Here is a 27,807-nt window from a genome sequence, read left to right on the forward strand (position 1 = left end):
ATTCTAATAGATAATTTTTTAAGATACAAGTACATACTCACGAAAATAGAGAATAAGTAGTGTATCATGACGAGAGTGGTATTGAAATTTTTTGCAAGAAAGCCAGAAAAGAAACAAATTACGACGAGAATACGTAAAAGAGAGGAATAGACGCAAAGCATTTTGTTGTTTGTGTCCCAAACGAATGAAGCAATATAATAAACGAGCAACTTTTTTTCCAGTTTGAATATAGGAAAACGAACAGCGAGAGCTGTTCGAAGGGAAGGTGGAGAATGCCAAAAGGGAAGCTAGTGTCAAAGAAAGCAACAGCAGAGACGGAATCTTGCCCCAGACAAGAAAGAGTTCCGCAAAGCCTAACATACAGGATGAGGATCGTCATGGGGATACGATATTGTCGACTGAAGTCGTGAATTTCGTAATTGTTGACGATCTATGATTCCACAATGAACCGCGAGGAGTCGGAAAGAAGAGAAAAAAAGTCAACGGCGGGATGTCGGAAGTGGATGCAGAGAACAGATTGGAGGATCCGAGGGTACAAAAAGTCACAAAAGATGGAGTGGTCGGGATAGAAGTGCCAAGATAAACCGAAAATAACCGTCCTCTATGCGGGTAACGTTGAGTGATCAACCAAGACACCACTAATACGGTTATACACCGCTTCAGGGTATTGTCTATACAATCAAAAGTCAGGCTTTCTGACGACTAAAGAGAGTAAATATAGGACGAACCGAGATTTCAACCTCTCTAATAAATCCAATGCAAGATCACGATGACCAGCACCAAGTTCAGCTCTAACCATAGCTTCCCAAGTCGAGGGCTAAAGAAAAAAACCACGTACACATCAACAAAAGTCCAAATCATATCGTCGCAACACATACCTCACGATAAACCGGTTCCATAGACCCGATGGCATTCCCAGCATTAGGAGTATGAGGAGCATGATTATTCGGAGCAGCAACTCCCATGGGAGGATCAACCATGCTCTCAAAGATCTCCCTCGCCTTCTCCAATTCTCCGGTAATCGCATAACCTTTGATCAAAAAATTGGCAATATATGCGGTCATATGAATACCCAAACCAATCATCTTGTTGATATACTCGGGTATGAGATCCGTACGACGATGAGATACAAAGACGTTGACGAGAGATTCGAACACAACAGCGTCTAGAACAGAATGTTGGTTTGGTGTCGAAGAGGATGGGACGGAATCGAATATTGAGAGGGCTTTTTCTAAATCGCGTTGAATACAACCGTAGGCATTGATAAGGGAAGCATAATGGGTTCCCTGAACGTCGACATCGCGATCTCCTTGGAGTTGTTCAAAGATGGCTTCCATCGAAGGAATGTCGACCGGCTCGATAGATCCATAAGCATCAAGCAACAACTACAGGCGTAAAAGGTCAGTCTTTCCAAATTTCTAAACCTCCTTGCGAAAACACGTTACCTTGTAAGTATGGGCCGTAGGGTTGACTCCAGCTTGATACATCTTATCGAAGTAATGGAGTACTCTCTCCCTATTCGGTTTCGTCATCGTATAGAGTTGCATCATCGTATTATACGGCGGAACCCTCGGTCTGAAATTCCTGCGCGACTCCATCTCCTCGAACAAAGTCTCCGCACTTTGAACATCTCCAACTCTAGCACAAGCACCGATTAAGGCACCATAAGTAATCGAGCTAGGTAAAATACGCTCCGCTTTCATTCTTTGAAATAGTTCCAAAGCATGATCAGCTTTACGCGCTTTAGCGAGCTTCGAAATGATGTTGTTGTAGAAATAGATGTTCATTTTGACTTTATGCTGCTGAGCTTCAAAGTATAAACCCAGAGCGTTTGAAGCATCGTCGGTAGTGTCTTTGAGATGAAGGATAAGAGCGCCATAAGCGTCGGCCGAAGGAGCATATCCTTTTTCTAGTATCCTCATCCTGAAATTATGCGCACTGTCCATATCTCCAAGATGAGCCAGAGCGATAACCATATTATCCTCGATGAAATATTGACCCCTTCTCGACTCCTCCGCATCCAACATCAATCCATCCAGAATCGTCTGCGCAATCGCATAGACCTCGTTCAACATTTCGACCTCCCCTTGCCTTCCCAAACCCTGGATCAACTTCCCAATAACTTTCGGAGAAGGAACATGGCGATTATCAAAGCCGTTCTTCAACATATTATAAGCAGCTAGAACATTGCTGCGAATATTGTTTTGTCTCAACAAGTCGTCAAGAGCTTTGCATTGAGCCGGGTCGACGACGAGATTACCGTAAGACTGCAGCAACCTTTGCGTGAATTCATTATTGATAACGTTTTCGGGAACGTTTTCCAATTTCTGCTCGACAACCAGGGTTCTAATCTCTTCACTGTCTTCCAATGCGCGTTCAAAAGCGGGACCGAGTTTCTGGAGAGTACGAACGACGTTATCGCCACCGTAAACCGATATGAGATGACGGATGGTCTTGTTCATCAAACTCGATGGAAGTTCCTCGATATGAACTTGAAGCTTGGCCATATCCTCGACGAGACTCTGTACGCCCTCAAAAGCGTATCCAAGGACGTCTTTGTATTCTCGAGCGGACAACGTCGGCGAAGCAAAGGAGGCACTTTCCACATCTACGGCGATCATCAACAGCTGTTCCCAAACCTTCGTCGTCATCATCTCAACCGGCAACTCATTGTTAGCCCTAGCGAGAGCATACACATGTAACACATGTTTCTGCATAGCCGTCGGCACCTCGATACCCAAATCCCTACCGCACGCCATCAACTGCATAGCGAAATCCCAATTCAACCTTTTCCTCTCCACCAGTAGCTTCCACATAGGTCCTTGGATCCTGCTAAACGCTTCTTGCAAAGTCATTGTCAAGGACAGCGGCGAATATTGGCTCTCCTCGTTAACCTTGATATCTTGCAACATCAACTCGTGAAAATGCTTATACGAAGCCAGAGCATCTTCGAACATATTCCTGTCCACATATTCCATAACAATCCGGATGATCATAACCTTCCTTACAACCAACTTCAGGGTACGCGGAAAAACTTCCATGGTCAAAAAGTTCAAGATCCTCTTTGCATGTACTTCGGATTCGATGTTCTTCAGAGCCGCCATGTTGGCTTTATAAGTGAGCAGTGGAGCGGTTTGCAAGTCTTTGTAAGTGTGATCGATGGAGGAAAAGATCTTGTTGAGTTCGGATATGTATCCGCGCTCGGCCAAAGCTGCAATCATAAGAATATCGGCTCTTCCATCCGGTTTGATAGGTTGCGTTGCCGGCCAAAAATGATTTTCTGTCTTGACACCTTGTTCCGATAACCTCTCGTACCACCTCCACGCAGTAGTGATATCACCGGCTTCGACGAAACCCTTCAATATTTCGGTGTAGGTAGATGATGCAGGATATGGGACATCCTCGATTCCGAAGCCAAGATCCGCGGGTGAATTCATCATCTTGTCCAAAATACCAACCGCCTTGTCCGGTAGACCGCAAAGGAAATACGACTCGATCATGGCATTCCAAACGAGGATATGGCTCCTTTGATAACCGAGAGTATGATCATCAACTGAGAGCCTTCCTTCTCGCGCAGCAACATTGTACTGTTCGAAAACCCTTTCCGCAGCAACCGCGTCACCCGCGCGACCATAGCCCTGAATCATATACCGGTAGCAATACGGTTGTAAATGCCCACATCTCTCTTGGGCGAGCCGAAATATCTCCTCTGCAAGTTCAATGTTGGAGTGACGGGAGGTTGTACGGATCAACTCGAGGTAGAGCTCGGGTGAGAAGAAGAAACTATTGACGCGAGCAGCATAGTACAGCGACAAAACCGTTGCAAAATTTTCCCTGTATTCAGAAGAGTACGATTCGAGTTTGTACTGTAAACCCATGTGCACTCTGTTGTCAATGCCACCCCCAGTGATACCTTGGCGGTGCATAAGCTGAGTCATGCCTCTGATCCCATGGCCCAACTCATGATCGCGGTCCACCGCACTTTGGATGAGGATGGAAAAGGTTCTTTCATCGGGCTGGATGGAGCGACTGATCATATCCTGGTAGACCTCAAGAATGGCGTGCAGGGGTTCTGATCTACGAGTAGCATACATAGCATCGAGGGCATTGTTAAAATCCACAGTTTGGGGGGACTGAGCAGTCGAACGGAAGCGAGCGACGGCTTCGGCAACACGATGGGGATCACTAGACAGTCTAGCTTCGATGAGATACTCGAACGGATAAGTTGAAGCAGAAGAACGAGAGGGTGGGGAATCGGACAGAGGGGCCTCGGGGGATCCGGATGGTGTTGTAAGTTTTGTTTCGATAGAAGAAACATCGTTGAGCTCGTGGTCGTCGATGGACGACGCTGAGTTTCCTGATTGAATCGAAAGCTCCTCGTCGAGGACAGATTGGAAAGAGTCGAACGCTAATTTGTCTCGGTCATCAATGGAAGATGTGGAATTCCGGCGGGGACGAAGGAGCTGCTCCTTATCCTGTGCCTCTGGTGCAACAGCTGTAGCAGTGGTGAAAGTTCGCACAGGCGAAGACGGTCGATCCAAGCCATCAGAAGAAGAAGTAGAATTGCGTCGAGGTCGTGAAGGTGATGACTGTATGAGTGCAGGTTGAGACAGCGCTACAGCTTCTATCGACGTATGTAAGAACCGCGAACGCCTACGAAGCTGCAGAGCCTTGAGAACGCCTAACGATTCCGCATTTGTTAATGTTGCACTCGAGCTGCGTATCCGAGCTCGCTTTGATTGAGATGATGATGAAATTACGACGACGCGACGTGACGTGGGCTCGTCATTTTCGTCCGAGGCGAACGAACCGTCGACATTGGCAGAGACTGCGTTGGCCTGCGAGACCGCTCTTCCTGCAGTCTGACAAAGTTGTTCTTTGAGAAAAAAGACACCAACAAAAAATGAAACGAACATACGCTGAAAGAGTAGTAGCGACTGCTACCAGTGTTATGCTTAGAGTTTCCTGTGCCAGTGCCTTGGCCGCCCCAATTCGAGCTCGAGGGACCGTTCCAGGTCCCGAGATTTGAGCCGGTCGAGTGGCCGGTCTGTTGGAGGACGTTGCGATGGACAGCCTGAGCGGCTACCCTAGAGGTTGTGTGGAAGAGATGTGTCGCGACTTTTGGGAGCATCACGGCTCCGGTAGTGCGCAGGCAATGACTAGCGGATAATGCTAATGAGTGGGGACAGTCGAAAACAAGTCACAAAAATATCCAGCAAATAAGTATCCAAAAAATAAATATTTTCTCATGCCGAACCGACGCGGCATCTCTGACGGGCATTCCCGGGAATTTCCCTGCCGTGTTTTCCTCGTGATGATGTCATGTTACTTAAATAAATACACAGCTCTACTTCGTCCGCGTCCTGGCCGGCTCTGGAGGGACTACTTGCGCACAGCTCCATCCAATACTAGACTCGTCAATCCGCCTCACTGATAGTGGCCGCTTGTCGTCTACTGATCCAAATGTACTATGGGCTGCATGGCTGCTGCTATTCGAGTACCTCGAAATATCAAGTAGTTTCCTCTGTATTCAAACTGTCACCATGAGGTCCATCAACTTCGTTATACTCACCTGACTCTCGGCGCTGCTAAATTTTCCCTCCAACGGCAGCCATCCTTTTCGTCTCTTTCTCGCGCCTATGGTCTCGGTTTGGTCGATTCTCACCACATGACTCCTGCAACAGATATAACACGCATACAACATCACAACCGTCAACGCTAATATCACAAACGCCAAGGCGATATACGCCCAGACTGATAGATGTTCTAGAGTATGCGAGTGATTGGTGGTAACTTTATTCAAATGAGGGGATGGGTTTAATTCAGCTGGCTCGTAGGTGGTCATACTTCGCTCGTTGACATCGAGGAAAGGTGCCATCGTCAGGCGTCGAAGGTAATCGCAACGAGTGAACTTGGAGGTGGCATTCGTAAAAAGAAAGGACAAACGAATTTAATCTTGAATATTCATGCCTGTCAGCCACTCTCGCGTCACCTCGGACACAGCCCGACACTCACTACAGGCGGCTGACGACGCTATAAATATCGCATCAGGGTTTGCGTGGCTTACTCTTCCGCTATGACGGACATTTTGGAATTCTGTAATTTCCAGCCGTTCTGTACGGAACCCACTACGGCGCTATATTCGGGACCTTTACAAGATCCTGCATATCTCCCTTTCAACTTTTTTCCCCGTCTGCTTGTATATCGCACTCGCGTGCACAAATGTTCCTCAATTTTATTTCGCAGTACAATAGTACTAAGAAGAGCGACCATGAAGGTCCCCACTGCAATTCATTCCTTCGACCGTAACCCTCACATTTACAAAATATAATGCGAATCCGAACTTGGAGAGCTGCGAACCGTGCGCGTACGCGTAGAGGTGAGATCCAATGCCAAAGTGTATATTCCATATCTCTCCACGACGCAAATCCTAATTCGCTTTGTAAAGTGATGCGATTTGAAACGCTGGTAAGCGGGCTATGAAGACAGTGAGAGACACTCGGACAATGCCATTATCGTGTTATCATTAGAATGGAGCATCAAACTACATCAATACCCGTAAACTTTCGCTCTGAGACTGTACTACGGTACATCATCATTGTGCGAGAGTTTGGTGCAAGACTTCCTACTTCCTATGAAATTCAATCGTGCTTCGGAGTCAGCCTAAATTACCGATAAAACCGTGGTGATCAAGGCCAGAGGACCGAAGCAACCAAACTAAGTATTGAATCTAATAAAAACGACTCACACGAGCTTCATAGATAGTATTTGATGGAGCGCCCAGGAGAGATTGCCCCGCCGAGCTACCCGACTGCCACCAGATCCGGCCAGTCAATCACATCACGTCAGATTAGCTACTTATCTCCAAGACTCCAACTTGTTCGCGTGCAAGCTGGCCATTCTTAACAGGACATGAGAAGATCATCATGACAGAATACCTCACGCCACCTATCAGTACTTCAGTAATAAGCTTCATGCCTATACCCCGGCTGACTACTAGTAAGTTCTAACTTGGCCACTAAGAACCAAATATTTCGCACTGCCTTCGCGTGTATACCAGTGTTTGATTTTTCATTTGCGTTTGCACAAGGTAGACACGAGTAGCCACAACCAAAACTCAGTTTCAACCCAAACGGGGAAACACCGAAACAAGTTTTCGAAATTTTTGCTTTCTGGCTGTGCCAACTGGCAATTTAACTTCTTTGATGAACTGGCAGTCAACGTTGATTGCTACTGAATGTGGAGTTCAATCTAGATTCAAGTTCCCCGTTACCGACCATTTTCGACTCCGTATCATTCACGTTCTGTGATAATCAGAAGTATCGATTTATCCAGGGTATAAATGATATCAGGAATGTGGCCCTGCGCCGCCCAGTCAACACCTCAGCATTATTCTTAGTTGAGTAGCTCTTCGCTGAGCTACCACTGTTATACCCCCCAGAACTCTTCTTCTACTACATGGATGACGCAGAGCTGTCCAAGGCGCTCAAAGAGCTTACAGCTGGATTGCAGGAGGAGATGCGAACAAATGTATGCCACCGAAACTCAGGTTCCTACAAAAACTGACTGTACGACTGTGACCTAGTCAGTGGACCGTAAGTGTTCAACGTTCAGCGCTCGAAGCGGTATGGGATCACGTTTAACACTTGCAAAAAGTCGCGGCTACTTCAATTCTGGTGAGTCTCGAGGTTTCATTGGGAGAAACCGTGACTCCATTCTGATTATATCACGAATTCTTCGGCAACCTGTAGGTTTTCGACTGGCTGCTGCTACTTAACACAGAGTATGAGCTCATCTGGAAGGCCGAATGGAAGCTCAACAAGTTCCTTTATCTCTTGGTCCGATATACCCCCTTCTTCGATACCATCCTTGTGCTGCTACGTGCGTCAAAATTTAGCCCAGCGGTTTAGCCTACAAGTCAGTTGACTCCATTTCGTAGGGCATCATCTATTCACCATGCCCGCACCTGTATGCCAAGGGGTTTTTCGTGCAATTGCTTGTGAGTCCATGAAAAATGCTGCCTTGGTCCACCACTGACCAGGACTACTCGAATATCATGGTGTTAGTTATTGCCGTCATAGGAATATTGGCCGCTGAATGTGAGTAGATGGCTACTTTCTAGTGATCATCTTCGGTTCCTAACTAAAACTTCTGCAGTAATATTAACTATCAGAACCTGGGCCGTCTTGGGAAAGGGTAAAAAGTTGACATGGATCATATTCCCTTCTTATGCCGCCACGTGCGCAGTAATTGCGACGACCTTGACAATTCATGCGGTAAATGTCAGACGTAAGCCAACCATCTGTATGCTATTGGTAATCTTTAGAGACTTAAAGACGCAAATATTGACAGAGGATGCATCACCAGCGCCTAAGGTGATTGGATGCACTTTAACATCTTCAACGAATCAAATCCTTTCGGTGATGTATGTATTCCTTATGGTTTATGATGGAGGTCAGCCGTCAACACTTTTTTTTTTCGTTTCGAACGCTGAACTCATGATGATGATCAGCCTTGCTAGCCGTTATGACAATCCGAGCCATTTCAGTATGTACGTGGGCATTGTTTGATCATGAAATTCGAGGAAACGACTCTAATTGTCAAATCTTTGTCGCAGTCCGGAATCGGGGAACCTCAGAGCTAGTGCGGGTCGTGTATAGAGATGGTACGGGTCAACATCCATATCGCAATCCCTAATCTGATTCCAGCAGGTTTAGTTTATTATGTTTATTTATTCGGTAAGCCGAAGTCATTAAGTTCGACCATCGGAGCTTCGTGCATTCTAAAGCGAGCCTCTTTTCAGTTCTTTCCCTCCTCAATTTGATTGTACTCCTTTCCTTTCCGGTATGACATTACACCATATCATGGGCAATGTTCCACTAATCACTATGCTATCAGACCGGTTATGAGCTATTACTCTTGATGTAAGTCCGTACTGTAAAGTCTGAGCACTAGCATTCTGTTGACATGCACAGACTTGAGAGGGTCATGCACGCCGTCCTAGCATGCCGAGTTGTGCTACATATACGAATATTGGGGACACGGTCTGGTATCCCTCTGGAATTGATACCTCTTGAAGACTCTCGCTCATGAGCAGATCGAACGACGTGCGTGAATTTCTTTAAGCTTGATTCTATGTGTAATGAATAAAGTTTAGATGACACCGTTACACCGGGAGCACACCAGTGTATATTTCAACCACATTGGGCACGAATGGTATTTCTCAGGCGCGTTAATCGCGTCGAGGGACCGGAAGAGGTTGTAATAGCTCTGGGGGCATCATCCGCCTAGTCCTAAGTACTGGACAATTACATTTTAGGGCAGAGGTTTTTGCGCCGTAAATACCCAATACTGGAAGTACGTGTCTGGTGTGTCGTCGCAAAGTCGCCTAAGGTCTGCCAGCACTGCATCATACTCCTCCTCGGTGGACACGATACCAAAGCCACCCTCCTTGATGACAAGCGGTTTCATAGCTTCAAATGCCCCCAGGGTAGCATTCATGCTCAAAGTTCCGCGCTCCCCTGCCCATGATCCGGTTGGCATTTCACGTTTCTGGGTGGTTAGATTGACAAAGCCAGCTTCCTTAAGCCAGTTTTGAAGATATTCAATGACGTTAACGGTGACATGCCTGAGATCCGCTATAAGTTTATCTCTGATTCTCCTGATTTTGTGATGGGTGATAGCCTCGCAGGGTGTAACAAACCAGTCTTTCGGTTCGAAGAGTTGTACCCATCCACCGGGTTCAAGAACTCTAAACATTTCGGATATAGCAGTTTTCCACTGGTCGGCTTGAAGTGCGGCCATCAACAGACGTTGGTGGATGAGAGTCACGGTATTAGTCCAATCCTCAGGTAGAGACGTTATTGAAAGGGACATAAAAGATGTGTTATCAGGAATTGTTTCAGGTAGTGGGAACATTCGAGGACTGATGTCGATTCCACGGAGAGTGACTGTCGAAGGCACCTCTTTGGCGAGGCTCTTGAACAACCAGTGGCCTAAAGGTATATTACTAATATTAGTAGTACTTTTGAAAATATACTAAACCTTTTTTACCTGAGCCTGTTCCGCTATCAACGACGATGGCACCTTTTTCGAGCGTAATGGGAGCCCAAATCAATTTGTTTTCAAATGTCAGATTGATCATTTCACTCTGAAGGTCAAGACTAAGCGGTATAAGAAATGAGTTAGAAACGAATGCCCATGGATGTCGAGTCTTACCGTGCTCGCTCTTGTTCATTCGGTGGAATACAGTACTTGTACGGGCTTGATTCGGAAGAATCAGAGACATGATGTCTCTCTGCCCCATTGACATATTCTGCGAAAGCCATATGAGCCGCGGATGAAGACGGCACGCAAGACAAAAACCGGCTAGTGGTTAAATGCAATTTACCGCTATAATTGGCCTTCTTATAGCTGTCAGTTGACTCCCGGCGTATGGAGTAGAAGTGTCACGCGAAAGACATCCTTCAAGGGATTCCTTCGTCTTCTATTGGATTGCAACAGTCGCGAATAAAAAATTATGCATCTCGTTACTAGTGCATAGTAGGCGTGTCGGATGAAGCATACGGTGACTCTGAGATTGAAGCAAACTTATCCAAAGTAAAATTCGAGCAGCATCTGAGGTGGGAAAAAACTATGGGGCTCACTGATTTACAAATAGATGCGGAGTAAGCACCCCAAACTCACATGTATGTTCTGGACTTCTTAGACGAATATCTCTCACCTGGCGCGCCCTAGTTGGATCGTACCTTTGCTTACTCGATTCGGAGAAAACAAGATGTAGAAAGGTTGCCGTGGCTTTGGGGCATCCCCCACATAGTCCTAAGTACCGGACAATTACACTTTAGGCAGAGGTTTTTGTGCCGTAAATAACCAATACTGGAAGTACGTGTCTGGTGTGTCGTCGCAAAGTTGCCTGAGGTCTGCCAACGCTGCATCAAACTCCTCCTCACTAGATACGATACCAAGGCCACCCTCCTTTAAGACGAGCGGTTTCATAGCTTCAAATGCCCCCAGAGTGGCTTCCATGCTCAAAACACCACGCTCTCCTGCCCACGATCCGATTGGCATTCCCCGTTTCTGGATGGTTAGATTAACAAAGCCGGTTTCTTCGAGCCAGTGTTGAAGGTGATCAACAACGTCATTGACTATATGCCTGGTATCCGCCATAAGTCTTTCCAAAATACGCAGAGTCTTGTGATTGGTGATAGCCTCGAGGGGTGAAAGGAGCTGTTCTCTTGGTTCGAAAAGTTGAACCCATCCACCGGGTGCGAGAACTCTGTACATTTCGGATACCGCCGTCTTCCATTGGTCGGCTTGAAATGCGGCAACCAAAAGGCGTTGGTGGATGAGCGTCACGGTATTATTCCAATCCTCTGGCAGAGAAGTTATTGAATGTGACATCAGGGACATATTATCGGGGATCGTTGTGGGTGATGGGAACATTCGAGGACTGATGTCGATTCCACGGAGAACGACTGTTGAGGGCACCTCTTTAGCGAGGCTCAGTAACCAGTGACCTAAAATTTTGTTACTACTTCGAAAATGTGCTTCAAGTTATCCTTGAAATACCTGAGCCAGTTCCACTATCGAGGACGACGGCTCCACTTTCAAGTGTGACTGGTGCCCAAATTAATTTGTTTTCGAACGTCAGATTGACCATTTCGCTCTGAAGATCAAGACTGAGCAATGAGAGAAATGAGTCAGTGACGGACTCTCATCATTGCAAAGTCTTACCGTTCTCGTTCCTGTTCGTCCGCTGGGAGACAATACTTGAATTTGTTAGATTCGGAGCCATCAGAGACATAATATCTCTCTGTCCCGTTGTTTTCTGAGGAAGGCATAGTATGAGCTGTGGATGTAGGTGACATGGGCCTCAAGGCTGGGTAAATGGAACTTACCGGCATTCTTTGCTTTCTATTATAGCTGTCAATTCAAGTCTCGCGTCCGTGACATTCGGGTGTTTTGAGAATATAGGCTCTGAATCAAAATGGAGTCGTATCGTTGTCAGTCCGAGTCGGCTGAGGTAATTAGAAGCACGCACACGTGATCTAATTTTTCGGAAGTTGGCGTTGACGCGACGAAAGCTCGGGTTCAAACGCTCAAAGCTGCTTCACAATCGCAAACCAAAATTCGAAACTTCAAACAGCGGGATGTTTGTATGTTCTCTGAGTGACTTTCTTGAAAGACTCTCCCCATTCTCTCCTCATGCTCGATGGATCGATAATGCCTATGACCGTTTGAAGGAAAAGAAGCTGCTAGGGACACCTGCCAATGGAAATTTCCCTGTGAAAGCCGATCCGGTGAGAGAGGTGCTGAACGAACCTGATGTTGGAGAATTCGGCTGACAATAGCAAAACGGCCTGGAAGCTGACGAATATGACAGGATATGACTGCGGTCAAAAGGGAGGCATATTTCGACACAACGCCAGAACACACGGACAAAAGTGCAATTGAACACCTGGCAAATATCGTAGAAGCGCTACGTAACTGTGCTGATCCTCATAATGAACGAAACTCGAATATGTACCGATATAAGGACTCTCCCGATCGAGAGGTGACCGTGGAGATGGATTTTGATTTCAAAGTGGATGGTGTGATCGCTAATCCAGGCACATACAAAGGGGGAAGCAAGGCCATTCCTTTGGCCTCAGGGCAGACGGCTGTGGTGATGGGATTCACGAAAGGCGACACGCCCGAGAAGATATACAAAGTGAGGTTTTCCTGCTACTTCAACTTCATCCCGGTTCTCATGAAACACCCTAGAAACGACAACGGTTGGTATCAGCAACAAACCACATCATGAACGATGATCCCCGCCGGAATTGGACATACGGTGTACGCCTTACTACATCCCCTCTCATGTTTCGTGCCGTAGCTAAACCCTTCATAGATTACAATTGAGAGCACCAATATGTCCCTGTGGTACTTCTCACGTTCCTACTCCATGAAATCTGCTTCTTTTGACTTCACAAAAGTCGGTTTCCTTCTCGTTATACATGTGTCTCTCTCACTTATTTCTCTTTAGGACTTCAAGACGTTCATTCATGTCTTCTTATCTTTCCTCTATGCAACAGAGGAGGAGCTTGGGTATGATCCGTCTATTTTTCGGAGGTATCATGACAACAAGTGGTGTTACATTTACAAGCTAGAGACGACAATGGGTACCAAATACTACAGGACAATAAAGCCGCTATATAATTCTCGTAAATCTCGGGTATGGAAAGTCATTGAGGTTACTAGCCCGAAGGACCTCGCGCCGATCTTGGGTGGACACGAGGCCGCCCTGAAGGATTGTTGGGTGGATGAAGGGTCGCTCTCGGAGAAGGAGATACAAACGGAGATTTTTGACCGCTTGAAGGCTGTTAAAGAAACCGACTACTCATGGGCACCCATTGGACTGCAAAGGAAGCTCAAGATTGGAATTACATGTCCGGAGGCGTACTTCGTGAAGGTGATATGGGATTGGAAGTTAGGTGTAAATAAGGAAAAGCCGGAGTGCAAACATGATCCCTTTTTACCATCACCCCGCACTTCGAACACACCAACACCTCTGTCTGCTGGTCAAATTTCTTCCGTGGAGCGTGGCTACAAAGTCAAGCAACATTACCGCGTTGTTTATGCTGATGTTGGCGAATCGCTTGCCTACGCTACCAGTCTCTCTGATGCTGTCAGAGCGTTTGAAGATATTTTCGTCGGTGAGATTTGTGTGGTTTATGATGCCAGGGACATGCCTGACATACGCTCAGCTTTGGCGCTATTGTTTTTGGCTGGCTGGGTACACCGGGATGTGAGTGAGGGTAACATCATCTTGGTGCGCGACGAGCATGGAGTCAGAGCGAAATTGAACGATTTGGAGTACGCACGACCCTTCAATCTGGAGGATGGAGAGCATAGCACTGATCCCAAGACGGTAAAGTTGTTTTCTCAGTCGCTAATCTTATCTCACTGTTGACTTGTTCAGGGAACTCCCTACTTCATGCCATTGGAGATTCATAGAGGAAAACCCCTTTATCGTAAACGTGGACCGTATAAAGCCAGCATTTCTTCAATGCACGGGGTCTGGAATAGATATCCCCAAGGACGGATACATGCCTCTCCACCTGCGAGGTATAATTTTGCACATGATTTGGAATCTCTGGTGGATTATCGTGTGGATCGTCTTGAAGCGCGTCAAGGGTGTACCATGGCTTAACAAGATGATTTTCACTGTGTTCGACTTTCCCCATCCTGATCGGGAAGATTTCTTTATGATGGATGATTTACTCGAAGCTCATTTGCAAAATTTGATTGTCGACACCCTTTGTGAGTGTAAAACACACATTTTCCTCACCATTTACAATCACTCGCTTTGTGAATTCTATGAAAAGGGCAAGAGACAAGAGGCTACTAGTTATCAAAGCATCTACGATGATGTATGGGAGGCAATGGTGATTTTCATTGCCAACATGTCAAATATTCATATGGAACTCGAAGACCCAAACACTCGTGTCCCGCCTCGTCTTGTTTCCTTTCCTGACTCTCAAGGTCTCGATCTCGGGAAGAGGACAAGGTCAGGAGATAATGACAGTCCTGGTAGCGAGAGGATGGCGGAAGATAACTCATCAAGAAAGAGACAAAAATTGGGTGAAGACGCGTTTGATGATATATTTGAAGAGGAGACGGCTGAGGAAGATACGATCCAGGATATGGCTGGCATAACACGTGAAGATAGTAAAAGATAGTAATCCGAGGATTACGATTAGGGCTACTTAGTGGGATTGATCAGCTTTCTTTTGCATACGCCGCAGGATGCTTGAAATTATATAATTTCTTTCAAGGCAAATAAGATTTTTGACTGCCGAGATCCCCGTTAAGAGATGATTAATGATTCCGTATTGACATGTCGTGGCAAAAATAATATTTGTATGTATTTATGGACCAATTTCTGATTTTCATCAATGAGGAAGCCTTGTTGTCTACTGTTCCTCTAATGTCCACTTCCGAAACTCAAGCGAGCGCGTTTTGTGTTCATGAAGAAATGCTCACATGTGGTTTATCGGACTTTCTCAAAGACTATCTCCCTTTCTTGCCTGACGCGCCCTGGGTTGACCGTGCCACTGCTTACCTGACTCGAACAAACAAGCTGCAGCTACCTGTAAAGGACGACATGCATTTCCCATGCGGTAGCACAGCGCCCATCGAAGTGAGCTCTTTAATATCTGCATATTTGGAGGCACTACGCGATAAACCCTGCTGCGATGTTAAAAACGAGCGCAAGTGGAATGGCTATGGCTACATGAACTGCCCCGATCGCAAAATGAAATCTGACACTCTAATTGCGGACTTCGATGTGGATGCTGTCATCACCAACGTGCTATTATGCGAGGCAGAGGAAATGAACAGAACTCCAAGCGCGGAGCAAACGGCAATACCAGTGGCATTCCAGCTGACCTCCGAACAAGCGTCTGTGGTAAGTTTACGACCATCTATTTTGACTTCCGTTGTGATATAATGTGCTATAGAATCAAAGAAACTTAAAATCGGCAGCAACCCAGATAATAAATGATGACCCTCGTCGTGATTTCTTGTATGGTGTACGCTTTGTGTTTTCTTTAGTTTTTGGTGTTACTAAGGTGTATTGTAGGTATCGATTGAAGGCACGATGATGTCCCTGTGGTATTTTTCGCGTGCCCACTCGATCAAGTCCCAGTCGTTTGATTTTACTAAGGTTGCACTTCTTTTCATCTAAGTATCATTATCGTTAACATTTCAATTAGGAATTCGAGACTTCTGTTCGCGTCTTCCTATGTTTTCTCTATGCGACAGAAGAGGAACCTGGCTATGATGCTGCGGTACTCCGCATGCTGTACAACGCGGAATATTGCTACGTTTACAAATTAGAAACTCTGCGATGTACGAAATATTTCAGGACGCTTCAAGTGCTATATCAACCTCATGCCTCTTGCCTCACGAGACAAAAATGCCGTGTATGGAAAGCTATCGAAGTCAAGAGTCCTGCCAACCTTACACCAATCCCGGATGCTCTCCCGGTTGCTTTGAAAGATTCATGGGTGACTCAGGAGTCAGTTTCAGAGAAGAAGATACAAGACCTGATCTTCGATCGTCTGAGCAACGTTGAAGAAACTGAGTTTGACTGGGCGCCTGACAGGTTGAAGCAAAAAATCAAGGACGCGCTCGCACGTCCAGAAACATATTTCGTGAAGGTTGAATGCGATTATAAGAAAGTGGAAAAGAAGGAGAACCCGAATGATCACAATGCTCTCGATTCCCTTCCAGAGTCAAACGAAGACTTCAATGTTTCCTGCAAGAAACGAGACTACAAGAGACGGCAACGTTACCTTGTCATTTATTCTGATGTTGGTGAATCCCTCGCCCTCGCAACCAGTCTGTCCGATGCTGTCAGAGCGTTTGAGGATATTCTCATTGGTGAGATTTGTGTTTTACGATGCAAGAGGCGTTTCTAATATCCACTCAGCATTGATGTTATTGTTTTTGGCTCGTTGGGTACACAGGGACGTCAGTGAAGGTAACATCATTTTGGTACGCGACAAGCATGGAGTCAGAGCGAAATTGAACGATCTGGAGTATGCAAAATCCTTCAATCCTGACGATGGAGCAGCTAGCACTGATTCCAAGACGGTAGCGGTGTTTTTTTGCAGCCGCCGATCTCATCTCACCGTTAAGCTACTCAGGGAACTCCATATTTCATGCCAATAGAGATTCATAGAGGACAAACACTTCATTTTGATCTCCCACCGGCTACACTTGACATTTTCTCAATGAAATCCATCTGGAAGAATAATCAACGGCGACCTGAACCTACCTCTCCGTCTGTGAGATACAATTTTGCCCATGATATGGAATCACTATGGTGGATTATCGTGTGGATTGTCTTCAGGCGCATCAAGGGTGCACCATTCCTCTACCAGATGATTTTTGCCATGTTCGACTTTCCCCACCCTGATCGGGAAGCATTCTTCAAGAAGGGGAATGCTCTCCAAGTATATCTCGGACCCTTGATTCACGACAGCCTCTGTGAGCGTCACGCGCACACTTTCCTTGCCATTTACAATCACTCGCTTCTCGAATTCTATTCAAAGGGCGAGAAACAGAAAGCTACTAGTTATCAAAGCATCTACAGGGTTGTTTGGGAGGTAATGGAGATTTTTGTTCGGAACATGTCAGATGTCAGTATGGAGCTTGAAGCTTGAAGACCCAGACACACGTGTTCCACCTTGCCAGTGGCCTGTCTCTTTGCCCGGCTCTCAAGGAATTGGGAAGAGGCTGAGAACAAGAGTTGATGATTATTCCGCTGTGGAGACAACTGGGGAAGATAGTTCATCAAGGAAGAAACAAAAGTCGGATGCAGCTGGGTCTGAGGATATAGATGAAGAGGACACAACTGAAGAATATACGGCCCAGGACATGGCTGGTATAACACGTGAAGATAGTAATCCGAGGATTACTATAAGGGCTACCTATTAGAATCGATTAACTTTTCTTTAACATACGCCACAAGATGCTCAACAACATGTAAATCCTTCAACACGAATGTGAATTTGACTGTTGAGATCGTCACCAGGAAATGATTCGCCGTATGGACCATGTCGTGGCAAAATAATATTTGTGTGTGTTTATAAACCAATTCTTGATTTGCATCATGTAGTACTATTTCTCCGATGTCGACTTTCGAAAATCAAGCGGGCGCGTTTTGTGTTCATGAAGAAATGCTCACGTGTGCTATATCGGACTTTTTCGAAGAATATCTCCCTTTCTTGCCTGACGCGTCCTGGGTTGATCGTGCCTCTGCTTACCTGACTCGAACGAACAAGCTGCAGCTACCCGCGAAAGACGACGTGCACTTTTCATGTGGCAGCACAGCGCCCATAACAGTGAGCTCATTGATATCTGCATACCTGGGGGCATTACGCGATGAACCTTGCTGCGACGTCAAAAACGAGCGCAAGTGGAATGGCTATGGATATATGGACTGCCCCGATCGTAAAATGAAATCTGACACTCCAATTGTGGACTTCAATGTGGATGCTGTCATTTCCAACATGCTAGCATGCGAGGCAGAAGAAAAGAATGAAGCGCTGAGTGCGGAACAAACGGCAATACCAATGACATTCCAGTCCACCTCCGAACAAGCATATGTGGTAAGCTCGCGACCATCTATTTGACTTTCCGTTGTGATGTAATTTGCTGGAGAATCAACGAAATCTAGAGTTAGCGGCCGCCCAGATAATAAACGACGACCCTCGTCGTACTTTCTTGTATGGTGTATGTTCGCGTTTTCTTTGTTTTTGTTTTTTGGAATTACTCAACTGTATTGCAGGTTTCAGTTGAAGGCACTACAATGACCCTATGGTATTTTTCGCGCACCCACTCCATCAAGTCTCATTCTTTTGATTTCACAAAGGTTAATGCTTCTTTCCATTTGGGTGTCGATCTCGCTGACTTTCCTTCAGGAACTCGGGACTCTTGTTCGAGCCTTCCTATGTTTTTTCTATTCGACAGAAGAGGAACTTGGTTATGATGCTTCGGTACTCCGTGTGCAGTACAACGCAGAATATTGTTATGTGTACAAACTAGGAACGCTGCAGTATCCGAAATATTTCAGGACAACACAAGTGTTATACCATCCTCACGCCTCTCACATCGCGAGTCACAAATGCCGTGTGTGGAAAGCTGTAGAGGTCAACAATCCTGCCAACCTTACACCGACTCCGGGTGCTCTCCCGGTTGCTTTGAAAGATTCATGGGTGACTCGGGAGTCAGTCTCAGAGAAGAAGATACAAGACCTGATCTTCGATCGCTTGAGCAACGTTGAAGAAACTGAGTTTGACTGGGCACCTGACGGGTTGAAACAGAAAATCAAGGATGCGCTCGCATGCCCAGAAACATATTTCATGAGGGTCGAGTGCGATTGGAAGGAAGCGGAAACGAATGGGAAGGAGAGCCCAGAGGACCACAATGCTCTCAATTTCCTTCCAGAGTCAAACGAAGACTTCAACGTCTCCAGCAAGAAACGAGACTACAGGGGACGGCAACGTTACCTGGTCATCTATTCTGATGTCGGTGAATCGCTCGCCCTCGCAACCAGCCTGTCTGATGCTGTGAGAGCATTCGAAGACATTTTCGTTGGTGAGTTTGTGATTTATAGTGTGAGAGATGTATTTGATATGTGCTCAGCATTGGTGCTATTGTTTTTGGCTGGCTGGGTGCACCGGGATGTGAGTGAAGGCAACATCATCTTGGTGCGCGACGAGCATGGAATCAGAGCAAAACTGAACGATCTGGAGTACGCACGACCCTTCAACCTGGAAGATGGAGTAGCCAACACTGATTCCAAGACGGTAAAAAAAAAATTTCAGTCGTTAATCTTATCTCACCGTTGAGTTGCTCAGGGAACTCCCTACTTCATGCCGTTGGAGATTCACAGAGGGAGATCGCTGTGTCCAAGACCCGTATTGAACCGACTCGACGTTTCTATCATGACCTCAAACCTCGATAGAAATCCGCGACAATCTAAACCTGCCTTTCCATCTTTGAGGTACAATTTTGCTCATGATCTGGAATCACTCTGGTGGATTATCGTGTGGATTATTCTTATGCGCATCAAGGGCGTACCGTTCCTATACAGGATGATTTTCGCCGTCCTCGACTTTCCCCACCCTGATCGGGATGACTTCTTTATGAGGGGGGATCTTCTCCACAATCTTCTCCATGATTTGATCATCGACGCCCTTTGTGACCGTAAAGCACACACTTTCCTCGCCATTTATCACCTTCGCCTCTACGAATTCTACTTAACGGGCAAGAGACAGGATGATACTAGTTATCAAAGCATATATGGTGCTGTATGGGAGGTAATGCAGATTTTCATTCGAAATATGTCAGATGTCACCATGGCGCTTGGAGAACCAAACACCACTGTCCCGTCTTATCCCATCTATTTCCCCCGCTCTCAAGAACTCGGGAAGAGGTCGAGATCAATGGATAACGGTATCGATGGTAGGAAGACGAATAGGGATGATGGATCGTCAAAGAAGAAACAGAAGTCGGCTGGAGACGTGTTTAAAGGTATAGACGAAGAGGATACGGTGGAGGAAGATACTGTATATGTACAAGATATGGCCAGCATAGCACATGAAGATAATAATCCTCGGATTACTATTAGGAGTACCTGGGATTGATTTAACTTGCTTCGGCACACGCCACAAGATACGCAAGAATATATAATCTCTTCAAAGCGAATATGAATTTTGACTGTTGAAATCGCCGCCAGAAAAAGGCTTCTGTATTGACCAAGCCGCGGCAAGATGATATTTCCGCACAACCAATATTTGATTTTTTCAACGAGGTGTACTGTTTCTCTAGCGCCAACTTCCGATACTCAATCGGGCGCATTTTGTGCTCCTAGAGAAATGCTCACATGTGCTTTACAGAACTTTTTCTAAGAACAATTTCTTTTCTTGCCTAACGCGCCCTAGGTTGAAAATATGTCCGGGATCGCAAAGGATAAGGGGTACTTGGGATTGAGGTTGGGTCAACGTGCCCTCGTTCAACTTCTCCACATGTTAGAGACAGCTGCCAGAATATATAGATCGTTTTTCATGCTCACAGACTAGGACAACCAAGTATTCCCACCGCCGGTTATAGCACTTCCAACAAACATTTGTTCGGAACTCGCATGGTGATGGAATGCAGACGGATTTTGATTCATTCTTCAATCGGAAAAGAGTTACACATGCAAAGACTATACAGTCATAATTACCGGGCCATACGCAAACGCATTCCGCAAATTACTTTGCAATTCTTTGTCGACGCTATTCGTGAGGAGACGCCTCGCTCAAAGTAACCCACAACCCCTCCTTCACATGCAGAGTCAAGTGTGACGCAGGCCTGATTTTCTCTTTTTTCTTCCTCGATTCCTTACCATCCTTCTTCCATTCCTCCGGAACTCTAGCGCTTTCTGACATAGCATCAACTTCCACCTTGAAACCATCAAACTTCTGCAACAATCTGACCAAGAAAAAGGAGGTTTCGTTGTAGGCAAATTGTTGTCCCAAACAGATACGTGGGCCAGCATTGAATGGAAGGAAGATGAATGGATGGGGAATCAAATACTTGTGTAGTCTATCATCGATGAACCTGTCGGGATCGAATTCGAGTGCTACGATGTGTAATTTCAGCTATAGTGCCACGAAAGCCTAACAAACAGACTGAGTCCGTACCATCTGGTCCCCATAGATCTTTTCTTCGGTGCATGACGAAGACGCTATATGGCGTTCTTGTGTTTGCAGGTATATAGTAAGGTTTACCACCGGGTTTATGCGAAGGCCATAACGTAGCCTTATTTGAGGCTCTTGTGTTGAATGGTCTACACCCCGAGAAGTGTGAGTAAAACATCAAAGTACGCGAGGCATTTGCCTCAAGGCTGCTCACACGGCGGGATACAATCTCAAGGTTTCTATGATTCAAGAGTATCGGCCGTCAGAGCAAAGTGTCAGATGAAAATGATGAGCAAAATACCATTGATAGTAGCCCTCAAGTATTTCATGTCTTTCAGATCATCATATTCGGGTCTTCTGGATGGTCCAACTTTTTGCAGGACTTCTTCTCTGAGCCGTTTCAATACTTGCGGGTGTTCGGCGAGCATGTATATCGCATATGTCAGCGTGCTAGCGGTCTAGTATAAGGAAGGTAGAGGTTAGGAAATAGATAAGCTTAGATGGATGCGAAGCAGGGAGGTAACAAGGCAACTTACGGTGTCCCGACCAGCGACCAATAGACTCATGATTGCATCTCTCAAGATTTCCAAGTCATCCGTCTCATTGACTAGATTCTCCAACAATGTCCCTTCACCGTCTTCTTCTTTGCCCACGCCAACTCCAGCCCTTTGACGCTTCTTACGAACAGCTTCCTCAACGATTGGTTCAATCAAGTCTTTCACAACCTTCATCGGTTCCTTCATCGTATCCTTCCAAAATTCCAACAAAGGCCAGTGGACACCGTAGCGTGATCGTACAGCTGTCATCAATTGAGCCTCAGAAAATGCTTCGGCGAATCGAGTTGAAAAATTCTGGAACTCGGGCGAGTTGGATTGAGAACGTAAAGGGTGATTGTGAGGGTAGGGAAGGCGACCGGAAAGAGATTGAACATTGTGACCGAAGAGGAATGTCGTGGCAGAGTCGAGCGTGAATCGTCCGACGAGGTCCTGATGAAAAAAATGTTTGATTTGTACGTACATTATTGGTGCACGGGGCTGACCTGGACATCGACTGCTACACCTTCTCTGACCCGTTCAGCGAGCTTGTTCAATGCATGTTCAGAGTGTCGATCGAAAATATCAAAGTGAGTTATCCTGTCTCGGCTGAAGTATGGCCTGGTCATTGAACGGTGGAATCTAGACACATGAGCGACTTCTAGTGAAAAATTGATCATGATATGTGGCAATCGGGGCATACCTCCATAATTCACCATCCACGGCAAATACTCCCGTTCCAAGAAGCGGTTTGAACAACCATCGTGTCTCTGGACCTAGTTAAATCTATTAGCAAAAGGCAAATTTGCCACAAAAGGTTTACACACCTTTTTCAAAGTGATCGAATTGAGTCGCCAAGATGATTTTAATACACTCTGGGTCAGAAGTAATGATCTACAGGATTATTTGAACCCGTTAGTGAAACACGATTATTTTCCAATGGAAAAATAGTTGCAAGCTCACTCTGTTCGAATACAAGACACGATTGTTGATCGTATACGATCCAAGTGTCTCATAAGCTTCTTCCAATCCCTCAGCTTGACAAGTATTAACTCATCAGACAGTTCAGAGGTGAAGCTAGAACTCACCAAGATACCCCGCTTTCGTCGCTTTTGCCTGCTTCAATAAGAATCCAATTCCAGCAGGCCACCAATCTCTATTTCTCGGAGGTAATACCGCACCCAATCTCCACGCTTCAAATCTAATCTTGATGTCATCCCACAGTATTTCCGCTCCCAAAGTCAAAGGCACAGAAGCGATCATCGCTATTGCGAGATGTGACGACGTTTTGAAAGGTAACATGGTGAAGGGTAGCAAATTCGAGACAACAGATGTTTGCCATTGGGAAAGATACGTTGGCAGGATTTGTGATGAAGAGACATAGTTGAGAAGATAAATGAATAGTGGGGGCAATAGAAGCTGCGGAGAGTAGTGCAGGAGGTAGAGGATTCCGGGCGGAATTTCTGCGGACATGGCCCCAGTAGATAGCGTCTAGCAGGCCCTCCGTAGGTTAGTCTTCAGCACCTCTAGGCTCTCGAAGTAATCTGGGAAGCGGAGAAAGGACGAGTGAAAGGAACAAGTGAGAACCCAAGGTGGGCAAGTAACAAATGGCTAATGCCAGACTCCTGGTGTTTGCCCACTGTTATGGTGTTGTTTAGTATGTTCCTGGAGTGTTTACAGACACGCCCCGGTTATAGTCATACCCTGCAGGGTCCCAGAGGGTTCCGTGTTATCCGCTACTATTAATATCAATGCCGACACACAAAAATATTCTTCTCGGTCATCCCGGAACAATGGTATTCTTGGCGACTTGAAATAGTAACCTTGAGTCGTGCCTGAAGGATTGAAATTATCATTTATGAATAATCATGCCCCTATTCGATTACCACAGATTTAAAGAGGAGAAAAGAGGTCGGACAAAATCCATACCCTCCAGACCCCGTACAACTTTTCCTTCTTCGTGCTAATACACTTTCCCGTGCCCTTATATTCGCAGATGATGCAGTCAATTTCAAGTTTGGAAACCTCTCATTAGTAAAGGCCTAGTATATGCATATGATTGAAACCGTTTTCTCGACTGTATGTATCACTATGTCAGAATCTCTGTCAAATTATCCTTTTGTCCGTTACAGATGCAACGAAAGGGGGAAGTTCCTTCAAGATTATTGATAAGAGCCTTCGAATGCTTCACAACTCAGCCAATCATCTTTTTCCCATACAACCTGACCTTGTCCAAGTAACGCTACTTTCTCCCGAAATCTTTGATGATGCGTGCATATGTAACAGCGGCGGTCTGCAAAGGTCAACTAGCCAGTGAGCATTTATTTATAAAACCCGGGAGAGGTATGGCGAAGAGCGTAGAGCATCCCTACCCATGGCTAACAAGTTCAAATTCTCATCCCACACATATACAAGTCGTGTTTGCTGGCATCAATTTTAAAACATCATGATGAAACGCAAAGAAGGGAGCAACTGGAAGATCCCTCTGAGTCACCTATCTTAAAGGCAATACCTTCTTTCCCCAAAATCTCCGAGGCCCGGAATAATGTACGACTTCTCGTTCAATCCTTCATCAATCCATCCGGTAATCTAATAGATAAGCATTAATATTAAACATTAGTTTTCTTTCACAAGACACAAAAGGTCTCTTTTAGGATATGAAGGAAAATGGACGTACAATTTTGGTAGTGGGATAACGTGAACAAAAGTTTGATAAACCTTCCGGTGCGGCGATCTAGACCGGCAAAAGAAACGTGTCAGTTCAAAACCATTTTGTGCTCGCGTTGATGACAATGAATCATTCACGCGCATAATGCATAATGATTGGGGAGCAAGAAAGCGGAAAGATCGACGATAAGATAAGAAATGGGAATAATTAGACATACGAGGTTGATGAAAATGATTCGTTCTGCAGGAACACCATGCTCCATGAGAACTTCGACAGCTTTCATTGCGGAACCGCCTGTCGCTAATTTTCGAAGGAAATTAGATATCAGCACAATCGAGTCAGCGAAGCGAGAATTTGGGCACGTGGTGAATAGAACGCACCTAACATCGGATCAAGCAACAAGACATATCGTTTCGCAATATCTGAAGGAAACTTCGAGTAGAATAGCTTTGCTTGGGCGGTTTCTTCATCCTGGAAGACTCTGTAAGTTATCCATGAGATGAGTATGCTCTCGCCTGCCATCTCACTCGTTGAATCAAGATCTTCCCAATTCGAACACTTCGACAAACTTCACGAAGACCGGCCTCCATGGCCTGCACGCGACGGCGGGTTACAATATCAAACCCGTCAACAAAGATTCTTCAGAAAGAAAACAACTTCGCCACGTACCTCTCCGGCACGTAAAATTGACACACCACAGATCTTTCCCTCAAATCCCACACCATGATACGTAGCACCCTATTCCACACGAAGTAAAACTCTGTCCATCTCGTAGCCAATAGTCCACTCACCGTCGGTGTCTCAACAACTCTACTAATAACCGGCAAATGATTCAATCCCTCTTCAACCAGTAACCTTATAATCCTATCCGAATAAAACAAAAAATCGCCCCTGGAGGTCTCTTTATCTCTTATAATTGTGTATAACGCCTCTAATTGTGCCGTCTGTGGTAGCTTGAACACGCTCGGAGGTATTTTTTGGTCATCAATATGTGCGCAGGTGGCTTGTATTGCCGGTGATTGCGGGACTGTTAAGGATGTCATTGTCGCTGTTATATGCGAGTACGTTGTGTATAAGTGTAAGAGGTAGTGCTCTGACTTTGTCGATCCAGGTAATGGATTAGGATGTTAGATATCGTGGTTGTGGAAGGACAAGCAAGGAAGCCATAAGGGCAGGCACTGATAGCTGATCGACTGTACATGTGCCACTTGTTTTCCGATTTATGTAATAAACATATATACCAGGCCTATAGAAAATGTCTGAAACCCTCTCAGCAGCTCATTGAATTACGTGTTGGGAGCATCATGAAGGCTTCCCCAAGTCAATATGAACAAGTCAATGCTTTAGAACCTTAAGTACATGTTTCAAGATCGTCGTCGTAGTCGCCTTCAGGTCGGACATCAATTCGAATCGCGAACCAAACGTGATGGTTTTTGTTTGGGGCTCCGATCAAGTCCATATATCATTTAAGCCGGAATCTTTCCAAGTTGACGAAGATACATCAACACTTCCTCTCGAAGAGACTCCATCAACAATACCTTCTTCGTCTCGGTTGGCTTCCATCCAAACCTACTAAGGTGATGCGCGTGTGCCATTTGGTTGGCGCCGAGGAGAGACCAACCATCTGGTATCCGGGGATAATTCTCAGAATAGTGCTTAATTGATAGCCGGAAAGAAAACGTACAAAAACCCAGAGGCTCAACTATTTCGGGGGGATATGGACGACTGCCGCCCTTTTTAGCCAGACCATGTTCAAATAGGATCTAAATCATGACTAGCCGGTCAATATTCATCAGACACATCTGATAAGTGTGTGACTGACATCACCGATCTTGGAAGCAATTTCACGGTTACTGACCATACGCTGTCTGCTAATGGCGAAATCTACATGTACGTCAGTTGAGATCTTGATAGTAATATCAAAATAAACTCACAAAATCCTTTAGCACCTTCATCAGCCTTGCCATCCAGCATCGCTTTGAGAACTGTAGCCAAAGCAGATGCGACATCCTTCACGTGGGCATTGCCCATAATGCTATGGCCTTCCCCCCAAGTTCCGGCGTATCCAGCCCTCAGGAACATATCAACCCAAATCCGAACCGGAAGTGTAGTCTGTTGGATCGCTTCGCCAACGCCATAAATCCAACCGGGAAATACAATAGCCGTGCGAACGGGATTTTTTGTACGCGTCCCAGCTTCTACGATGAGTTTATCTTGAGGCAAGTGAGTGTTTTCCTGAGGTACTTGATCAAGGCTGAAATCGATATCGACGTATCCAGGTAAGTCGTCGATGTTGACATATTCGCCATGGGAATTGTCGGATGTGATACCAAGACCAGAAACTTGGAGGTACATTGGGGGTTTGTTGGGATTGGCGGCAGAATTCTTTTCAAGACCCCGTAGGGTCGCTGTCAGAGTCTAAGATGAGTGTTCAGCGGCAAGTACAAAGAAACAAAGAGCGAACATTTGATGCTCTCAACATGGTCGCTGCTTGCTGCGTTGATAACAATATCTGTTTTGGCAGCGTGGTCTTGGATGACAGCATCGTCTTCGAGATTGCATTCAACCACTTCGAGATCGGAATAAAATTTCTGAAGTTCAGTGAAACGCTTGGCACTGTTTCGGCAAAGGACAGTGATATGGAGTCTATCCTTTAGGTCCGAGTCCTGACCGATTAGCTTGAGGAAAGTAGAGCCAAGGAAGCCAGTAGAGCCAAGTAAGAGAACGTTGATTTTTAATGGAGTCATACCGGGAATTAGATTAACGGGAAGGGAACCAATGATTTTGTTTAGTTAGGTCTTGCCCAGCTTATATGATTTTCTCATCCGGAGCGGTGAATAAATATTCCCCCGGTGGAGGAAAACGAATATATATCACTTTTGAAGGCGTGTGATCTTCTCGAATGTCATGACGTTATGGAAACCCATGCCGCATTTGCTACCGACGGCGTACGTGAGAATACCTGGAGATGACATAGACAGCTGAGCACTGCAAACAAAGAACGGTTGGAGATCGAAACAAGGTGATGCCACTTGAAGTGTTTTGAGATGGTCGTTTCAATGGCAGGTCTGGATGCCTGGCCCATTTGGTGTCATAAAAAAGGAGAAATCCGGTTTGCCCAGTTTGTATTGATTACCTGACGCTGATTTCAGGCTAGACTGTCCAGTTTATTAGCCGGTAGCACGCTGATGCCATGAGGCGCGACTCGTTGCGGGCCGAGAGTGCAAACCTGCTGACACGAAGGCAAGAGATGCCACGCAAGCCGTCAAATATTTCATTTAATAGCGAATCTAGTTTTCCGTAGGAGCCAGGTTTCTTCGAATTCGGACGGTGGGGTCAGGGTAAATGTACAAGGGAAAGCCGTGGG

General features: G+C 45.8%; 10 protein-coding genes across 10 annotated transcripts; 4 read left to right on the forward strand and 6 right to left on the reverse strand.

The window, feature by feature from the left end:
* Positions 1 to 601: 601 nt before the first annotated feature.
* Positions 602 to 6,176, reverse strand: AGABI2DRAFT_177977 (hypothetical protein; the record flags this gene model as incomplete). The annotated part of the gene is made up of 8 exons (XM_006460347.1): positions 5,700 to 6,176; positions 5,573 to 5,675; positions 5,395 to 5,524; positions 4,919 to 5,172; positions 1,446 to 4,862; positions 879 to 1,385; positions 729 to 817; positions 602 to 671 (listed from the first exon to the last, which is right to left on the reverse strand). The coding sequence occupies exons 1-8, from the start codon at positions 5,876 to 5,878 to the stop codon at positions 602 to 604; spliced, it is 4,749 nt and encodes a 1,582-aa protein (XP_006460410.1). The 5' UTR covers positions 5,879 to 6,176.
* A 1,282-nt stretch (positions 6,177 to 7,458) lies between these two features.
* On the forward strand, positions 7,459 to 9,093 carry AGABI2DRAFT_142646 (hypothetical protein; the record flags this gene model as incomplete). The annotated part of the gene is made up of 10 exons (XM_006460348.1): positions 7,459 to 7,530; positions 7,586 to 7,595; positions 7,657 to 7,676; positions 7,752 to 7,881; positions 7,940 to 7,999; positions 8,067 to 8,099; positions 8,158 to 8,289; positions 8,513 to 8,547; positions 8,899 to 8,924; positions 8,976 to 9,093. The coding sequence occupies 10 exons, from the start codon at positions 7,459 to 7,461 to the stop codon at positions 9,091 to 9,093; spliced, it is 636 nt and encodes a 211-aa protein (XP_006460411.1).
* A 222-nt stretch (positions 9,094 to 9,315) lies between these two features.
* AGABI2DRAFT_117363 (hypothetical protein) lies at positions 9,316 to 10,328 on the reverse strand (the record flags this gene model as incomplete). Its single annotated transcript, XM_006460349.1, has 3 exons — positions 9,316 to 9,995; positions 10,054 to 10,163; positions 10,219 to 10,328. The coding sequence occupies 3 exons, from the start codon at positions 10,326 to 10,328 to the stop codon at positions 9,316 to 9,318; spliced, it is 900 nt and encodes a 299-aa protein (XP_006460412.1).
* Positions 10,329 to 10,757: 429 nt separating this feature from the next.
* Positions 10,758 to 11,969, reverse strand: AGABI2DRAFT_192130 (hypothetical protein). Its single transcript, XM_006460350.1, has 4 exons — positions 11,901 to 11,969; positions 11,737 to 11,830; positions 11,572 to 11,681; positions 10,758 to 11,519 (listed from the first exon to the last, which is right to left on the reverse strand). Exons 3-4 carry the CDS (start codon positions 11,660 to 11,662, stop codon positions 10,837 to 10,839), a joined length of 774 nt encoding a protein of 257 aa, XP_006460413.1. The 5' UTR covers positions 11,663 to 11,681; positions 11,737 to 11,830; positions 11,901 to 11,969; the 3' UTR covers positions 10,758 to 10,836.
* Positions 11,970 to 11,989: 20 nt separating this feature from the next.
* AGABI2DRAFT_117365 (hypothetical protein) lies at positions 11,990 to 14,723 on the forward strand (the record flags this gene model as incomplete). Its single annotated transcript, XM_006460351.1, has 9 exons — positions 11,990 to 12,025; positions 12,087 to 12,329; positions 12,386 to 12,712; positions 12,766 to 12,837; positions 12,893 to 12,976; positions 13,028 to 13,697; positions 13,749 to 13,912; positions 13,964 to 14,015; positions 14,071 to 14,723. The coding sequence occupies 9 exons, from the start codon at positions 11,990 to 11,992 to the stop codon at positions 14,721 to 14,723; spliced, it is 2,301 nt and encodes a 766-aa protein (XP_006460414.1).
* Positions 14,724 to 15,121: 398 nt separating this feature from the next.
* Positions 15,122 to 16,768, forward strand: AGABI2DRAFT_203467 (hypothetical protein; the record flags this gene model as incomplete). The annotated part of the gene is made up of 6 exons (XM_006460352.1): positions 15,122 to 15,451; positions 15,504 to 15,575; positions 15,626 to 15,709; positions 15,759 to 16,428; positions 16,478 to 16,641; positions 16,695 to 16,768. Coding segments are annotated over exons 1-6 (1,365 nt in total), but the record flags the coding sequence as incomplete, so codon positions are not given.
* A 913-nt stretch (positions 16,769 to 17,681) lies between these two features.
* On the forward strand, positions 17,682 to 20,201 carry AGABI2DRAFT_117367 (hypothetical protein; the record flags this gene model as incomplete). The annotated part of the gene is made up of 6 exons (XM_006460353.1): positions 17,682 to 18,161; positions 18,214 to 18,285; positions 18,341 to 18,424; positions 18,474 to 19,149; positions 19,198 to 19,361; positions 19,413 to 20,201. 6 exons carry the CDS (start codon positions 17,682 to 17,684, stop codon positions 20,199 to 20,201), a joined length of 2,265 nt encoding a protein of 754 aa, XP_006460416.1.
* A 505-nt stretch (positions 20,202 to 20,706) lies between these two features.
* AGABI2DRAFT_177982 (cytochrome P450) lies at positions 20,707 to 23,361 on the reverse strand. The gene is made up of 10 exons (XM_006460354.1): positions 22,861 to 23,361; positions 22,736 to 22,809; positions 22,600 to 22,666; positions 22,476 to 22,548; positions 22,279 to 22,414; positions 21,776 to 22,225; positions 21,541 to 21,697; positions 21,454 to 21,478; positions 21,243 to 21,388; positions 20,707 to 21,181 (listed from the first exon to the last, which is right to left on the reverse strand). The coding sequence occupies exons 1-10, from the start codon at positions 23,243 to 23,245 to the stop codon at positions 20,835 to 20,837; spliced, it is 1,860 nt and encodes a 619-aa protein (XP_006460417.1). The 5' UTR covers positions 23,246 to 23,361; the 3' UTR covers positions 20,707 to 20,834.
* Positions 23,362 to 24,189: 828 nt separating this feature from the next.
* Positions 24,190 to 25,596, reverse strand: AGABI2DRAFT_192132 (armadillo/beta-catenin/plakoglobin). The gene is made up of 7 exons (XM_006460355.1): positions 25,232 to 25,596; positions 25,110 to 25,178; positions 24,968 to 25,033; positions 24,821 to 24,911; positions 24,658 to 24,740; positions 24,450 to 24,506; positions 24,190 to 24,361 (listed from the first exon to the last, which is right to left on the reverse strand). Exons 1-7 carry the CDS (start codon positions 25,481 to 25,483, stop codon positions 24,272 to 24,274), a joined length of 708 nt encoding a protein of 235 aa, XP_006460418.1. The 5' UTR covers positions 25,484 to 25,596; the 3' UTR covers positions 24,190 to 24,271.
* A 168-nt stretch (positions 25,597 to 25,764) lies between these two features.
* Positions 25,765 to 27,201, reverse strand: AGABI2DRAFT_203473 (hypothetical protein). The gene is made up of 5 exons (XM_006460356.1): positions 26,905 to 27,201; positions 26,375 to 26,848; positions 26,263 to 26,324; positions 26,125 to 26,203; positions 25,765 to 26,064 (listed from the first exon to the last, which is right to left on the reverse strand). Exons 1-5 carry the CDS (start codon positions 27,185 to 27,187, stop codon positions 25,907 to 25,909), a joined length of 1,056 nt encoding a protein of 351 aa, XP_006460419.1. The 5' UTR covers positions 27,188 to 27,201; the 3' UTR covers positions 25,765 to 25,906.
* Between the last annotated feature and the right edge of the window lie 606 nt (positions 27,202 to 27,807).

This window comes from Agaricus bisporus, assembly GCF_000300575.1.
Source record: "Agaricus bisporus var. bisporus H97 unplaced genomic scaffold AGABI2scaffold_4, whole genome shotgun sequence".
NCBI classification, from domain to species: domain Eukaryota; kingdom Fungi; phylum Basidiomycota; class Agaricomycetes; order Agaricales; family Agaricaceae; genus Agaricus; species Agaricus bisporus.

Coding starts and splice junctions, on each gene's coding strand:
- AGABI2DRAFT_192130 (XM_006460350.1), bottom strand. CDS start 11,662: ATGGTCAATCTGACGTTCGAAAACAAATTAATTTGGGCACCAGTCACA. Junction 11,520..11,571: donor CGATAGTGGAACTGGCTCAG/GTATTTCAAGGA, acceptor ACAAAATTTTAG/GTCACTGGTTACTGAGCCTC.
- AGABI2DRAFT_177982 (XM_006460354.1), bottom strand. CDS start 23,245: ATGTCCGCAGAAATTCCGCCCGGAATCCTCTACCTCCTGCACTACTCT. Junction 22,226..22,278: donor GTGTAGCAGTCGATGTCCAG/GTCAGCCCCGTG, acceptor TTTTTTCATCAG/GACCTCGTCGGACGATTCAC. Junction 21,479..21,540: donor CTTGAGGGCTACTATCAATG/GTATTTTGCTCA, acceptor CTTGAATCATAG/AAACCTTGAGATTGTATCCC.
- AGABI2DRAFT_192132 (XM_006460355.1), bottom strand. CDS start 25,483: ATGACATCCTTAACAGTCCCGCAATCACCGGCAATACAAGCCACCTGC. Junction 25,179..25,231: donor GAGTTGTTGAGACACCGACG/GTGAGTGGACTA, acceptor CGTGTGGAATAG/GGTGCTACGTATCATGGTGT. Junction 25,034..25,109: donor CAATTTTACGTGCCGGAGAG/GTACGTGGCGAA, acceptor CGTCGCGTGCAG/GCCATGGAGGCCGGTCTTCG.
- AGABI2DRAFT_203473 (XM_006460356.1), bottom strand. CDS start 27,187: ATGACTCCATTAAAAATCAACGTTCTCTTACTTGGCTCTACTGGCTTC. Junction 26,325..26,374: donor TGAAGGTGCTAAAGGATTTT/GTGAGTTTATTT, acceptor ACGTACATGTAG/ATTTCGCCATTAGCAGACAG. Junction 26,204..26,262: donor TTGCTTCCAAGATCGGTGAT/GTCAGTCACACA, acceptor GTCATGATTTAG/ATCCTATTTGAACATGGTCT.